The following is a 16,711-nucleotide window of genomic DNA, read 5'->3' on the forward strand; positions in this document are numbered from 1 at the left end:
ATGGTATTCACTTAGTTGACATTCATTCTGGGGGTTCGCAAAAATGAGATTCTTCCTCAAATGTAGTAAGTCCTCCAGTGCAGGGAGTTTAGTCAGGCTAAACTTTACCCATGTAAAGTACAATCTGCTTGTCAATCCCCAAAATTCAAAAAGCACAGGTTGATGTTTCTAGGATTTTCTGATGCCGTCTTGCTGACTTCACAAAATCCATGTGCCCAGCACTGTAGTTCTGCTTACAAGTTAAATTGTTGAGCTTTCAGAGTGTTATGTGTTATGAGGAGAGAGAGGCTGATTGGTGATCTGCTCAACAGTGCACCCTTCTATCCTGCGGCTCCTCTTGGAGAGGGCTCTGTCACAGTCAGGTATCAAAGTGTGTGTGTCAGCAATCAGAGTTTTGGGCAGAAACTGGTTTCTAACATGTTCTCCTGAAGTGTTTCCAACATGCCATGAGGTAGAAACGTGTGAGGATATGCTCCTCAGCGTTAACAACCTGTGGTTCTGTGAAAAGACCCTGTGGAAGGAGCCCTAGAAGCCCAGTAGACACATCTCTCTCTGCATGTTGTCAATTATAGACAGCATCATAGCTCCCGGAGTGTTGTTGTGCGCTTTTTGTCCAACATGCTTCTGAGAGAGAACCTGAAGTCTGCAAATCTAATGACTTTGTGCTTACAATGTTTTTTTTGTTTAGTTTTGGTTTTCAAAGCATACTTTTTGCTGTGTCATAACAGAAAAAGTACAAGCGAAACAGATTTTGTTAATGATGTCTTGGTTCCTTCAAGTGCCTCAGATAGCCTAGGTTGTAAGCCAGAATGTGTTCTAACTTGTGACAATTTTGAGCTGCCAGTTGTTCATGCATGTTTTTGGTATGTAGGGAAAAAAAACAGCATCTGGAGAAAACCCATCCATGTACAGAGTAAGATGTACACTCACAAAAAGGCTCCAGCAGAGCTTTGCAACCTTTTTCTTGTGAGGGAGCAGCTCTTACCGCTACTCCACCTTGTCTTGCCCTCATCAGATAGGTGATGTGATGAAGAAACGGAAGAGGACATTCTTAAAATCTGTTTTGTATGTTGATATAAACTGTCCTGTAGAAGCATAAGACAATGATCCACAGCAGAAACAGGGATAAGTAAACAGGAGCTTCTCACTAACCTCATTGCCCACACATATAGAGCTTTAAATAAATAGGTGCTGGTTTAAGAATTTAAGGTTTACCACAGTTTTTCCAAGAAGTCACCGTTCATCATACCATTTTAACAATTTAAATTGTTTTTATTTAGACTGTTGGAACTGCTGGAATTTTTTCACACTGTGTAAAACACAGGAAAACATTCCTGTAATTTGTGCTGTCAGTCAGCTGTGTTTAATGACCAAAGAAGGGAAACACCAATGGTTTTTTGTTTTTGCCGAAAAAAAAAAAAGTTCCACCACTCATTTTTTTTTAAAGGCAACACCATTTTGAAACAAACTTTTTCATCAGGCTATGAGAGTGATCATGTCTACAGGCAAAATAAATAGGTATTAGAAGCAAAGAATCCTGCTAATTACCAAGCAAGCATCAGTTTGTCAGGTTCCTCATGATATTTTTCAAAAGAAAAGAAAGGTAGAAAATAATATATTCTGATAAATAATTATTTCTATTTTCGTCCTGTAGTACGAATACTATATATATGCATTTTCTTAGTCGCTTTATGTGTCCATGTGTGGCATTGAAATCAAAATAACTAAATAATAAATAATATTATTTCTATAATATAAGCTGTAGCTTGTAAAAATCTATATTTTAGCCACAGAAGTAATAATAATAGTATTTTGGTTTTGATGTAACATTAAGTATTATACTAATCTCTCAGTATAGTCCAAGTGCCAACTTGTTCCAGAAATATTATTGCAGCTGAATAGAGGCCAAATGAGCAAAAAACTAAGCCTAGCAAATGTCCAACAACAGCAGCGGAACAGGCAGCTGATAATACAGCATTCATTATGGAGAAAAGGGCAGTCGATTCGAGCCGTCACCTTCAGGCTTTACAGCTGACAGGCATCTATTTTTGACCAACACTGGCACCTGCCGAGAAGCCTGGACCTGGAGATTGTTACTTTACAGAGATATCAAAGACTCCAACTATAAACCAAGCTTTCTAAAAAATTCCTGTCCAGACATTTATAATTCTTTTCAAGTTGGTGGAATGACTTTAAGCAGAAAATTTTGCTAATGCTGTAGACATTTTGCAGGGTTTGTAAAAAAATTCATTCATTCATAAGAAATGGATTTTGAAGAAAGGAAGCACTTTAGAAAGGTTTGTTCCAACCATGGTTAGAGCAAGTTCTACTGCCTTTCAGTCATTGAAAATCATTTTAATTAAAAAAAAAGCCATGCTTAGGAGATCTATATGACTACGCAAAAAATAATACATGATGAATGCCATAAAAAATGCTTTTTTTTTTTTTTTAAATGGAAAGGAAGCTGCCAACCTATGAATGTGGTATAGGATATTGTCATGGTGTGTTTCAAACAGAATGTTGCTCTTTGGAAACAAACAAGGTTGTTTTTTTTTTAAGGAAAATATATTCAAGGCCATTCAAAGCCAATCCAATGTGAAATAATGCAATAAAATGGAGCCTCAATATTCACAATAAAATTATAGCATGTGACATCTTGTTGCGAAAGCAAAGCTTGAAGTAATTAAATCCATATAATACCATGCCAGAAGTACAAAGATGACCATGAAGAATAGTCCAAACAAAAGTTCAGTTCTGTCTCTCCATTTCTATTCTGATCAAGATGCTAAAGGAGAGAATTGTTGCATTTATGAACACAGCTGATGTGTCGGCAGACATGATATGGGAAGACGTTGGAATTACATGAACCACTGGAGCTTTGCATGGAGTTTATTTTTCATGATGCATTTGTGATGTACAGAAACAGATTCGGGCTGTACACGTTCTTCTGAAGCTTTCAGTGTACAGCACAACCCACATCGATTGAACCTGATGTTACACAGTGTTGTTTAAATGTCAGCAAATATCTCCCTGCTAATTGAGCTAGAGAGCATCACGGATGTACAGCAGAGAACCAATTTTAAGATCTTGAAGTAAAACATTGCAGCTACCTGACAGAACTATTGACAATCTGGATGAGTTATTCCCAAAAAAAATTAAAAAATTTGCAGGCAAATTTAGATTTAGAGTTGATTTTGCAGGTTTAGTATCTTGGATGGCTGATAATGTAAGTGAAAAGTCCTGAAGATCTTAAAGGATAATGGGCTTTGAAAAGCTAATAAGCAGGAATAAACATGTGCTTGGGGTTGTTCTGCTCCTTTGTCCCCTTTCCTGTTAAGACTGGATGTCAAAGTTATCCCCACTTCTTTGGGGAGCTTTCCAATTGTTAGAAAAAGCAACAATTTTAAAACAAATGCAAAATGCCAATCCTGGACAAACAGACAACTGAACTGGACTGCAAGTTTCAAACGTAATCGTATGAAATAATGAAAGCCGCAGCTTCTTTTTATCCTGGGTCAGCAACATTTGGTTGAGTTTCTGTGGAGTCTGACCAACAAATCCATCACAAGCTGAGCTTTCATTCAACAGATAAGACATAAAATAGTCACTGGACACAGCTATTCATCTCTAATGGAAGTGCTTAACAGAGATTTTCCCCCGTGTCAGCACACTGCTAAGGGTTATTATTACTCTGCCAATTACATCACGCTCTGTGGAGAGACTTTTCTCAGCTGCAAATTGGATCAAAATAAGACTGAGAGCCTCAAAGTCAACCCTTGCCTGAGTAATCGCACCCATTTGTCTTTTGATCAGATTTTGCCACACTTATTGGACTACAATAAACGGCTATTTTCAACACCCAGTCCTGACATCTTTGTCTTGCTTTGTGTCAATAAATATTCAATAATATGACAACAGGAAGGCCTCAAAAAAAGGTTGGCCTAAATGTATTTCATTTTTGCTGGTTAGCTCTATGTCTGTAGCCTGAAGATCTATGCGCTTGTAATTAAGTTAATTAGTCTGTTTTTCACCCCGTTTTTCATTTCTGCACCATATTTTAATACTGATGACACACCAGTAAAGTTGGTCAAGGTAGTTGCTGACATTGTGCCTGTGATGTTTGATTTTCTGAGCTTACATTTACTAACATAAACTGACATTTCTTTTCACCAAATCAAAAATGAATTTGAGGGTAAATAGCACCTTTGTATTTAAGTCAAAATGACTGAAGCAGTCCAACAAAGTTCCAAAGCTGCAGTGGAACACAAGACATTCATTTTAGTAGTAGTAGTAATAGTACATGTAAAACTATAAGCATGGCATCAGTTTTTTTCTTCTTTTTCCCCCCAGCTATGAGCAAGTTCACAGCTGAATCCTCCTTCCTTTCTATTTAGTGTCTGAATATAATTATATAGCCTTTTCTTTTATTGTTGGACAGATCTCTCTGTTTGATCTTTGTGATGTACTTGATTCTCCTGAGGCAAAAAACTCATACAGTCCAGCATTTATTAAAGCTTGTATAGTACATTGTGACATGAGTTACTATCAAGTTTTTAAAACCTTGAGCTTGCACAGTGTGGTCGTTTATGATGGCCAAAAATTGTAGATGTTCTTAAAATGTTTTTAAAACAGATATACTTTCAGCTTTGACACTTTCAAACCACACACAAATTAGGTTTTTCATAAAAACTGTGATAATTTAAAAAAGGTTTTCAAAATGGTGGACTCTTTAAAACATCATCGTTGGTACCACTTTGTAGTCTAGAAACATGGAGCTTTTCAGAAACCAAGACGTAGCAGCTGAAAAAAAAAAGAATAAAAAAGACAGCAGCTGATTTCATGATCCAAGCCTGTTATCACTTAGTGCTCTAGAACAGCGACCAAGAGAGCTTTCCCATGGACTAGTGGGGAAAGAAAGGTTCTTGGGCAAGTTTGTTTTTTGCTCAGTTTTGCAAGAGTTAGCTCAAGGTTTGGAAGTATGTGAGACAAAAAAAAATTATTTATATATATATATATATATCAACCGAGTCAAGTGCAGGAAACCAGCACGAGTGGAAGTGGTAATTTTTCAAAATAAAATACACTGCAGACCACTGTATATAGAGATTTAAATATTTCTATGTGAACCAGTAGCAAATGATCCATGGACTGGTACTGGTTCTTTGACCAGGGATAGAGGACTTCTGTTTTATAACCCAAACAAATATTGAACTGTTTTTACAAATTTAACTGGGTTTGTCTAGTTTTGATCCTATTGCCATGAAACTGATTAGTTAATAACTGAGAAGAAATTGTTATGACTTTTAAGAAAAAAAAAGGGGTTTTGGTAGAATAGTTAGCCAAGCGAAGCATGTTCTTTCTCTCTATTTTGATGTATGTAATGTGGACATTCTCGCCACCTAGTGGTGCAGTATGGGTACTTCAGCATTATTGTTAGAATCATGTAAATGGTGAAAATGTCAGGTGGAGGAGAAGAGATTGCGGTGAACCTAAGACGCAGACTCATCATGGGTCAAATGAAAACAAAAAAATTTATTTTATAACAAAGAACAAAACCAAAATGCTGACGTGGTAGCAAAAATCAAACAAAAGCAAAAATCCAAAACTTATGCGTGGCACAGAAAACATGACAAGGCAAGACTTGACAGAAACCATACATTGCGTGTAAGCAACAATGAGCCAGCAGTGAGTGGAGGAAATGACCAGATTTTAAGCACAGGAGGTAAATAGGGGAAGTGAGCACAGGTGAGTGAATGGAAAACTTGGGACAGGTGTAGATGGGCGTGGCAGGCAAACAAGAGATAAACTGAGAAGTGAATAATGACATGAAAACCAAAACACAAGAAGCAAAAACAGAACTAAGACCAAACTAAACATAAAGACAACTAAATAAAACAATCAAAAAACCCAAACTGAAACATGAATGAGAAACATAAAAACATAACCCCAAAAAACAAAATACCAAGAACCAAGACCAAAAAATAAACACAAAACTACTCAAATCAATGACAGAGAAAGTGTTTCTTTAAAAAAGTAATGAAGACAAGGTCTAAGTTAAATGATTTTCTCCACCACTGATTTAATGGTGTGAGCATTTTAGATTTGGAAACATCCCACATTTGTGCCGGACAATGTCAAAAGGAGTAAAAACGATCAAAGCAACAAACTTAAAATCGAAAATCATCCCCTAAATCTTAAAACAAAAAAACAAGATCAACAAAGATCACAGTACAGAAGGACCTTTGAATTCATTTCTATCATCTATTGCTATGTAGCTTCGTCAACAACTATATAAGTGGGTTTTTAAAAATCTGAATATGGGTAATGCATTACTGGCCCAAAAAATATTCTTAAGCTCCGTCTCGGGTCTTCCTCTGGTTGCCCTTGCTTTTTTTTCCCCCTCATCTGCTCTCTCTTTCCAATTAGCTTCTACAGCGAGCGCAGACTGGACAGGGGTCTATAATTGAGCCAGATGTTCGAGGAGATTTCACCCCGCAGGGGAATGTTTTGTTTACAGCACGATGAAAACAACTTTCTTGCCCTCGCCCTCCTTTAAAAAAAAACAAAAACAAATTTCTGCTTTGGTTGCTATTCAGATGCCAAGAATCAGTTCAAAAAGACATCCAGTTTGTATATCACAAGTAAAGGATTGTTCTTCAACAAATCTATCTGACAAACAGCACATATGTTGTTAAAAATCAGCAAAAGATAGTTCGTCATGTAATCCATACATCTGAAATCCATATCAGTTGCATCAGCAGAAAAGTCACTTCCTGCCTTCTCTGTTCTCCGCTCATCTAACACAATGTGACAGCCATTATCCAGTTTAACACTTATCACCACAAAATTGACATATAACCCCTTTCTGAGATGATGAATTTATCTTTGGTGTGGCCCGACGAGGATCGGTCTTAATAATCGATGAGAGGGAGGCAGAGAGTTCTTGGGTCTATACATCACCCAAAACGGAGAAACAACAACAACAAAAAAACAAATGAAGACACTCGGAATCAACTCTGTCTGTATCTCGGAGTGATTCTTGGAGCAGGATTAGGGTGGAGAGTCAATGATCCTGACGCAGAGTGTCAGCGCTGGGTATGTGATTGGACAGTAATACTCTCACACTCATCAGCGTCTTCAGATCTGGTGAGCTTGTAATTGGGTAGTGCTCGAAGCTCCATCAACTGATAAGGTTGATTAGTCCTGTACCAGTGGAGGACAGTTCGGAGCCTTACGGGAGGCAGGCAGAAATAAGGAGGACTTCAAAAAGGTTAGCTAAAGTTGATCAGGTCATTACACGGAAAACTAATGGCAATATTTTGACCCAAATATCCCAAGAGGGAAATGTATAGGATTTTGAGTTATGTGCTGGTGGTGAAGCAAAACGTGTTGCTGATTCTTAAACTCGTGAAAAGTTGCATTTTATAAATCTCATTCCCGCCCTACCACTGTTGCTTGTTTCTGTGCGTTCATTTGTCTGCCTGTTAGTAAAATTTAGGGTCTTAAATGAAACTCCCAGAACATTGTCATTGTATATGTAGAAATGCCTGACTGTTCAAGTGAATTCGAGTTAAGATGGCTGCCACAGCTAAATGACCCTAGCAAACACAAAACTGGCTATAACTCAGTCAATTTTACAGATACTGAGCTAAAATTTGGTGTGGTCATAGATGACTGCCATTCTCAACACATACCATGAGTGCAAATAAGTCTCACTGCATTCTCATTTAAAAACTTTGGCATTAACTGTTAAAGTCAACTGTGTCTGTCTGTTAGCAAAATAGCTCATGAACCGCTTATCAGATTTTAATGAAACAGTCAGAAAGTAATGAGGAGAGTTACATGTACAACTGATTAAGTTTTGGAGTCAATCGAATTCAAGATAGCTGCTACAACTAATCAACCTTAGCAGGTACAAAAACAGCTGTAATGCAGTCAGTTTGAAAGATATTGACCAAAAATACATAGTGATCGCAGCTATCAGCCACCCCCAACACATACGCCAAGCACTAACAGATTAAAAAAAAATTGTTTAAAACTCCACTATGCAAAGCAGTGGGCAATATGCATCCCTTTAAGGGACGCTAAGCTTTACACCTTGAAAGATATTCATGAAAGGAGCTACCTAATGCATGGCACAGGGTCTGAAAAGTAAGTTGAATACATCTGTCCTTCAAAGAAAAACTTTTTGAGACTTCTCAGCCCAGGCAACATGCTTGCTTTTTCTTTCCCTCTGAATCTCAATCCACCTCATTCTGGTTTCTGAGCAGAGCGAGGGAGAAAAAGCACAATCACATTAGCATGAAGTAAAATCTTCCTTTTGTGAAATGCCAATCCAATTAGCACGTTCTCGTTTAACCCGCTCCTCCTAAATAGAGGCTTTTGCATCTTTTACAAGGATGATGTGCAGTAAAAGGCACATTTAGTAAACTGTGAGGCGACGTGGCTTTCCTCTGGGACTATTTGAACTAGGCGGCTAATGAAATGGGTTCATGAAATCAGCAGGGCACCCTGAGAAAGGCCACGTGGAACACAAGTACACTGTGGTGAAGGGGTCTCCTGGGAAGTTGAGCTCAATGAAAAAATGAGCCTTGTCAGTGGGAATATGTGGTGCTTGCAAGGGCTAAAGGTATTGATTGGTGATAATTATTCTCAAGGTTGGCACTGAAACTGAGAAACCCCAAATGAACAAACTAGTCTTATAAAAAAGGGGGGATTGGTGGCTCATTCTTGTGGATTGAATGCAAATGAAAAAGGTCATCGCCTGTTTTCATTCAGCTGATGGTTATTAGTGTATAACTTAAGTTATGTAATGTATTTATAAAGTTTTATTCGCTATAACTATTCTATAAACATCTTGAAACTACTGCATTCCCAAAAGTCACAGGAACAAAAGTGTCCTGTTTGAAAAAGGCAACTTTTCCTGTATAAGTCTTTGTCTAACTTTCTGTGATTATTCATGGGAGAAAAAATATGGTGTCAGCTGAGTTTATGTCCTCTCATGGGCCTGTTGGTGGTTCCTCAGAAAATAGTTAATAGTACATCTTTTGAACCTTGAGACAGGTACGTTCATACCATCAGCTATACAGTCTTCTTACAAAATCTCAAAAAGCATAAAATGTGGTTACATTTTCCAGGTCTAGATAAGGATATAAAACAGATGAAATTACAACTTTGGAAAATTACTCGTGTCTCAAATTTCTTTTTTATTATTCCATCATTTGAATTTCTAAAAGAAATACCTATATTAAAACACAATTTATAATATGTATAAGAGGACTATTGGGCATTAAACATTTCAGCCATCAGTGGCTGGGATGATTAAGAGTACAATCATACACTATACCCTCTTTCTTTCTTTTTCGTTTACAGATGTCTATGATCTTTGATCTCTTTAAAGACATTTTTTTAAGCAAACTCATGGTAACTGTCAAGTTATTTACTGTGCTTCCCCACTTGACAGGGATAGACATTCACACAGAGTCTTCACTGGATTCCACTCAATGACCAAACAATCCTCTTTCTTAATTTCTTCCTTTATTTTCAGGTAATTTTTTTTTTCTGGTGAAAAACCTTTAAAAGATAACAAAAAACAAAAATCAGATTTGCAATCACGTCAGAGTACATCCTGTATGTTGGTTTTGTAAATACGTTAGTGTGAAAGTAGAAGACTATTAGTTTAAATAAATACAATTTTATCAACAGTATTAAACTTACAACCAACCTATGGCTATTTTCAAAATCAACCAAGTATTTTATCCACAGAACTTTATAAAATTTATTACCAAGAAAATACTCTCATTATCTCATAATGCCATACAGACACAATAACCAAATGTTTCACATTATCTCTTCAATGAGCCCATAAATCTCAAGACAGTTAACATTAAACATTTGGTAAAATCAAACAAACTCTAAATAATTGTTGCAAACCAATCAATCCATGACAAAAGTCACACAGTAGAAATGTTTGCAACAATTATTTGGAGAAATTAGCTCTGTGACTTCTTTACCTCCAACACCATCTCAGAAGCAACAGACTATTATTGTTTCAAAAGTTTGCTTTCTTACCGGTTGCCTCTCTGGTGTTTGTAAATGTCAGCTCTGCACAGATTTTTCCATGTCTGGTTGGCACCATCCACAGCATTCAAGTGTTGTGCACCATGTTTCTGGTCCCTGTGTCGTCAGGTTATCACAGAATGGCTCCTACTCCCTCTCTTCTAAGTTTGACTTAACAGTAACAATTTGTACTTGGACATAAAAAAAGTGTCCAAACATTACCCTTTAAATCTGAAAATTTGTGTCTGGAAAATATGACATTTTGAATCCAAAAGAAACGCAAATAAATTCTCACACAAAGAGTCACCAGCTTTTCCAATTATGCCCATCCCAAGGCAAGACAAGAGAAATACAGTAAAACAAAACAACTGGGATTTTAAAAAAGGTAGTACACTGTTACGACCCGGCTCATGAGCCGCAACAAAAAGCCAGAGAGACACGGCCTTCAATAAAAGAATACAGTATTTATTGTACGATCCAAGCAAATAAACAGGACCAGCATCGACAAGCGGGTGCCCCCCCCCCTGTGGTCGGTGTCATTGCTCCACGGATAAGCCCTGCGAAAAGAAAAGAAAAGTCAAACAAACCATCCAAACCAGGACCGGGTGAGCAGGCAGCTGGGGGAAGAGCCACCTCTGTAGAATCAAGCTGGGTGGAGAAGCCGGCTCCGCTCCAAGCCAGCTTCAGCTCCTGTCCTCCCCCACCCGTCACGCGCTGAAGCAGGCTGCTTATCTCCCAAGGACGCGCTGGGCCTGGCGAATCCTGGTCCCGCCCCTTCCGCTCCGCCTCAGGACAAAACACAATAACTGACGGACGTCACACCCCCACCCACAAAACATGGGTTCCCACAAGGGAAACCCAAGTAAAAAAAAATAAATAAATAAATAAATAAATAAATAAATAAACAACAATCATCCAGATCTAAGATGCATTGTCGTTTACAATACAGGGGCACGAGAAAGCGCATCCGCAACTACATTATCTCGTCCTTTTATGTACCGTATATCCAAAGAAAAAGACTGCAAAAAGAGCAACCAACGAACCAAACGTTGATTAGGACATTTTAGCGTCGTCAAAAATGTAAGCGGATTATGATCCGTATATACAACAATAGGAGCACCACCCCCCAAGTAAACATCAAAGTGCTGCAAAGCCAGGATTAAAGCAAGTGTCTCCTTTTCGATCACAGAGTAATTTAATTGATGTTTGTTAAATTTTTTTGAAAAATAACTGACTGGCTTGCAATTTCCCTGGTCATCCATTTGTGTCAAAACTGCACCTGCACCCACATAACTGGCATCCACATGGAGCTGAAAAGGAGCATTCAAGCGTGGGGCAGCCAAAACCGGAGCACAACAGAGAAGCTGCTTTACCTGCTCAAACGCATGCTGACAAGAAGGAGACCAGTCAAACTTGGCATCCTTAGAAAGCAAGCTGGTTAATGGGGCTACTACCGAAGAAAAGTTTTTACAGAAACAACGATAATAACCAACCAGACCAAGAAAACGCATGAGATCCTTCTTTGTAACCGGAACAGGAAAGTTCTGTACTGCTTGCACCTTGGCTGCGAGTGGGCGCACTTGACCCTGCCCAACTACATGGCCGAGGTATGTCACGGTTGCTTTCGCAAACTCACACTTAGCAAGATTAATTGTAAGTCCTGCCACCGACAAGCGAGTAAACAAGTCGTGAATGCGCTCCATGTGTTGTTCCCAAGTATCAGAATAAATCACTACGTCATCTAAATACACCGCGCAACCTGGCATATCTCCCACCACATAATTCATTAATCGTTGAAAAGTAGCGGGTGCATTCCGAAGTCCAAACGGCATAACTGTGTATGAATACAACCCAGAAGGAGTAACAAACGCAGCTAACTCCTGTGCACGTTTTGTCAGAGGAACTTGCCAGTACCCTTTAAGCAAGTCAAACCTGCTAACGAATTTAGCCGAACCAACTTGATCCACACAATCATCCATTCTAGGAAGTGGAAACGAATCGGGCTTTGTGACAGCATTTAATTTTCTATAGTCTGAACAAAAACGGAATGTATTATCCGGTTTAGGAACCAAAATGCAGGGAGATGCCCAACTAGACGAAGATGGCTCAGCTATCCCATTATCCAACATATATTTCACTTCTGCATCAAGACATTTTCGTTTCTCCATGTTTACCCGATAAAAATGTTGTTTTATGGGACTCGCCTGACCCACATCAATATCATGTTCCAACCAAGTTGTACGCCCAGGAGTATCAGAAAACAAACCCGGGAAGCTATAAATTAGCTCACTCAACTGTTTTGAATGATGTTCAGAAAGATGTGATAGTAACACATCCAATTTCTGCAGCGACTCCGAGTTGGAAAGACGCCCGTGCGTCATGGCGCTGTCCAAGGTACCAGTCTCCTCGTTAGAACAAGTGGCCATACAAACCTCATTAACCGCACAAACTGGGTGTATGTCCTCGGGAGATTTTTTTACCTGATCTCGCGCATAGTATGGTTTTAGCAAATTCACGTGGCACAACTGCGTGGTTTTTCTGCGCTCAGGCGTTGCAATGAGGTAGTTCTGATCAGAGAGCCGCTTTAACACTGTATACGGGCCGGAAAACTTCGCTTGAAAAGGAGATGAAATAATGGGACACAGTGCCAAAACCTGATCCCCGGGCAAAAACGAGCGTTCCACTGCTCGACGATCAAATAAAGATTTCATTTTCTGTTGGCTAGCAGACAATTTTTCTTTAGCCAAATTCCGTGCTGCATACAGTCTATGCCTAAAGCCGTTCACATAGTCAATGAGATTTTGGGGTGGTTCTGGTTCTTTCCACTCCGCTGCCACAGCTGCTAAGGGACCCTTAACGGTGTGTCCAAACACCAACTCATTTGGACTAAAGCCTATGCTCTCCTGAGTAACCTCCCGAGCAGCCAACATCAACCATGGTAACCCATCCTCCCAATCCTTCCCCAGTTCTATACAATAAGCACGGAGCAATGACTTTAAAGTTTGATGAAAACGCTCCAACGCTCCCTGACTTTCTGCATGGTAAGCCGTAGATCTGTTGTGTTTAACACGAAGCTGTTTTAGCACCTGGCCAAAAAGACGTGAAGAGAAATTTGTGCCTTGATCCGACTGAATAGTCTGTGGAATGCCAAATACAGAGATGAACTGAGAAAGAGCACGCACCACAGATTTTGCTGTTATTGTGCGTAACGGGTAAGCAGCCGGATATCGAGTACTTTGGCACATAACCGTTAACAAATAGCAAGCCCCAGATCGCGACCTTGGCAAGGGACCCACACAATCAATGATTAGGTGCTCAAACGGTTCTGTTGCAACAGGGATGGGTAATAAAGGCGTGGGTTTCAAAGGTTGGTTAGGCTTTGCAGTTAGCTGACAGACATGACATGTCCTAACATAGGAGGAAATATCCCTCTTCAAACGAGGCCAAAAAAAATGTCTAAGGACTCGGTCATATGTTTTTTTTACACCTGCATGTCCAGAATCATCATGTGCTACTTTCAACAGTGCCTCACGATATTTAGAGGGAACTACCACTTGAAACACCGCATGTTCCACAGAACCAAAATGTGGCACCCATCTTCTCATTAGCACAGAGTTTCGAAGAAAATACGCACCTTCGTGGTCTGACACAGCCCCCTCCGGACGAACCTGTTGAAATAATTCTTTTAATGAGGAATCTGCACGTTGGTCAGTTATCAAATCAGTACTAGTGACAGGAAATGGAAAATCAGCAAGAGGCAAAAAGAACTTGTAATCTTTATTTTCCTCTTGTGCGTCCTTGTCACCGTTCACTTGAGAGCGCGACATAGCTCGAGTCACAGCACAAGCAGTGAAAACGTTCGACAATTCACGCTCATTCTCCTCTTGTCGATCCAACTTTTGAGACTCCGGCTCACTGCCGACTGAGGGTGTGGGTGATTCATCTGTCCACATGCTGGAACCCGCTAGATCATTACCCAAAATGACCGAGACCCCGTCAATAGGTAACGCAGGTCGCACCGCCAACAAAGCCTCTCCACAAAAAAGCTGGCACTCCAAAAACACCCTGTGGAGAGGAACCAACAAAATATTCAAACCCATATCCCTCACCGGAATACAGTTGTCCGTCTCTGTATGCTCAGGGAGAGGCAACACATCCGCCCGAATAAAAGAATTAAACGCACCAGTGTCTCTAAGTACTTTCACAGGTATCTTCTTTTCACCTTTTGCCAATGATACATAACCATCTCTTATAAATGGTAAATATGATTCCACAGGCTCTACGAGCGGCGATTCCTTTCGTTTCTCTACACCTGTAAACACAGGTGCCGCTAAACCCGCCCCCTCTGGCCTAGACTGAAATGTTGGGGTTCTAGACTTAAATAGATGGCAATCCGCCTTCCAATGACCACGCTTATGGCAGTAGTTACAACGATCATTACTGTCAAAAGAACCAGGAGGTTTAACTTCCACCTTACGCAAACCAGCAGGACGGCGAGAACTATCGCTTCGCCCAATGTCCCTCCTGAAACCACTTGCTGTCGGAAACTGGGATTTATGGGTCAAAACGTAATCATCCGCGAGCGCCGCGGCTGCAGCTGCCGTCTGAGCTTTCTGTTCACAAATATAAGTAGCAACCACCTCAGGAACTGAGTTTTTAAGTTGTTCCAAAACAACAAGTTCACATAGCTGCTCAAAGGTTTTAACTTCTGCTGCCGCGCACCACCGCATAAAATGCATTTTAATATCTCTGGCAAATTCCAGGTAACTCTGCTCAGAGTTTTTTCTGCAACTCCGAAACCTCTGCCTATATGCCTCAGGCACCAACTCATAAGTTTTTAAAACAGCAGCTTTCACCTTAGCATAGTCATGGCAATCAGAGTCAGACAACATAGAAAAAACTTCCTGAGCACGCCCCACAAGCACACACTGCAACAACAGCACACGTGCAGAATCAGACCAGCTGCGCGCCTCAGCCACACGCTCAAAAATGACGAAAAAAGAATCTGGATCAAGTTCATTAAATTTAGGCAATAAACGTACATTCCCAATGACATCAAACTCCATATCAACTGCCTCAGAAGCAACGGAAGAAGAACGAGAGACTCCAGACGCAACACTCTGTTTAGCCAAATCTAGCCGTGTCCGTTCGATCTCCAACCTAGTGTGCTCTGCTTCCAGTTGTACTTTCATTTTGAACTTATCGTGTTCAAACTGTAACAACAGCAATTCCCTATGCTGCTCAAATGTCAAACCAGGAGGTAAAACAGTAGGTTTAGCTGTAATCTCACCAACTGAGTTGTGCAAAATGTCCTTTTCAACTAAATTTGCGACCAAAATGGACTTCACATTCTCTTTAGACCGTCGGCCATCAATTTCCACACCGTAATGTTTTCCAATCTCGAATAATTGCTCTTTTGAGCAACCTTCCAAAAACTCCTCTGAGGGAGAATCAAAAAATTCAGAGAGAGAAGTCATGATCATTCATAACGAAACGCAAACAGTAACCAGGGAAAAGTGCCAAGTCGTGTACCCAAAGGCAGACTGAGAAACCCCACTATTCTTGCCTATATACAAAAACTTACCTAACAGCTGATCCCTAGTCTTCACGCTTTTCGGCGGCGGGTTGTTACGCACCTTAAACCAGCGGGCCAGAAAGGAAATCTATACAGATTCCCTGCCTAGAATCCCACGGACGTGCTCCCGAGATAACTGTAAACAGTTAACACTAACCACCTAGAAGCGACACTACAAAGACAACGACCAGATGAAGCCCAAAGGAGCTACACCTCTATCGCCTATCAGGGGACCAAAGCTGCAAACAGGTGTACACGATGAACACTCAACCCACTGATTACAGAAAAAAAATAAACGCCAAGCCACACCCGGAGAAAACAAACAAACAAAACAAACTACGCCATCCAACAACCACAAAAAAAATAAAAATCCAGAAACCAAATCTTAACCAAAAACAAACTATCCAACGCAACCAGGTTCAACTAACGACGAGCCCCCATTTTGTTACGACCCGGCTCATGAGCCGCAACAAAAAGCCAGAGAGACACGGCCTTCAATAAAAGAATACAGTATTTATTGTACGATCCAAGCAAATAAACAGGACCAGCATCGACAAGCGGGTGCCCCCCCCCCTGTGGTCGGTGTCATTGCTCCACGGATAAGCCCTGCGAAAAGAAAAGAAAAGTCAAACAAACCATCCAAACCAGGACCGGGTGAGCAGGCAGCTGGGGGAAGAGCCCCCTCTGTAGAATCAAGCTGGGTGGAGAAGCCGGCTCCGCTCCAAGCCAGCTTCAGCTCCTGTCCTCCCCCCGTCACGCGCTGAAGCAGGCTGCTTATCTCCCAAGGACGCGCTGGGCCTGGCGAATCCTGGTCCCGCCCCTTCCGCTCCGCCTCAGGACAAAACACAATAACTGACGGACGTCACATACACAAATTAATGAGTTGCATTACTGTAAGTACATCTAGTTTTTATTTACCAAATACAGCCTGCACTTTAAAAGTGCTGAAGTACTTTTGCAGCCATTAAAGCAGTAGTTCAGATCATTTGAAGTGAAGTATATCATAATATTTTCTGGTAACGTGAAGATTTTTAAAATACTGTACATGATAACATTTTTACAGTAGTCGTGTGCAGG

The 16,711-nt window shown here is 40.3% G+C and overlaps 1 protein-coding gene across 2 annotated transcripts; it reads right to left on the bottom strand.

The window, feature by feature from the left end:
* Window positions 1–10,458: 10,458 nt before the first annotated feature.
* LOC119617155 lies at window positions 10,459–16,490 on the bottom strand. 2 transcript variants are annotated; one of them, XR_005233341.1, is made up of 2 exons: window positions 10,693–16,490; window positions 10,459–10,616 (listed from the first exon to the last, which is right to left on the bottom strand). XR_005233341.1 is itself a non-coding variant. In XM_037976345.1 (2 exons), the coding sequence occupies exons 1-2, from the start codon at window positions 15,540–15,542 to the stop codon at window positions 10,998–11,000; spliced, it is 4,347 nt and encodes a 1,448-aa protein (XP_037832273.1). In that variant the 5' UTR covers window positions 15,543–16,490; the 3' UTR covers window positions 10,459–10,997. The 2 variants fall into 2 exon arrangements, 1 of the variants encoding a protein (XP_037832273.1); XM_037976345.1 differs by having other exon boundaries at window positions 10,459–14,840; window positions 15,039–16,490.
* Between the last annotated feature and the right edge of the window lie 221 nt (window positions 16,491–16,711).

This window comes from Kryptolebias marmoratus, linkage group LG7, assembly GCF_001649575.2.
Source record: "Kryptolebias marmoratus isolate JLee-2015 linkage group LG7, ASM164957v2, whole genome shotgun sequence".
Lineage (NCBI taxonomy): Eukaryota > Metazoa > Chordata > Actinopteri > Cyprinodontiformes > Rivulidae > Kryptolebias > Kryptolebias marmoratus.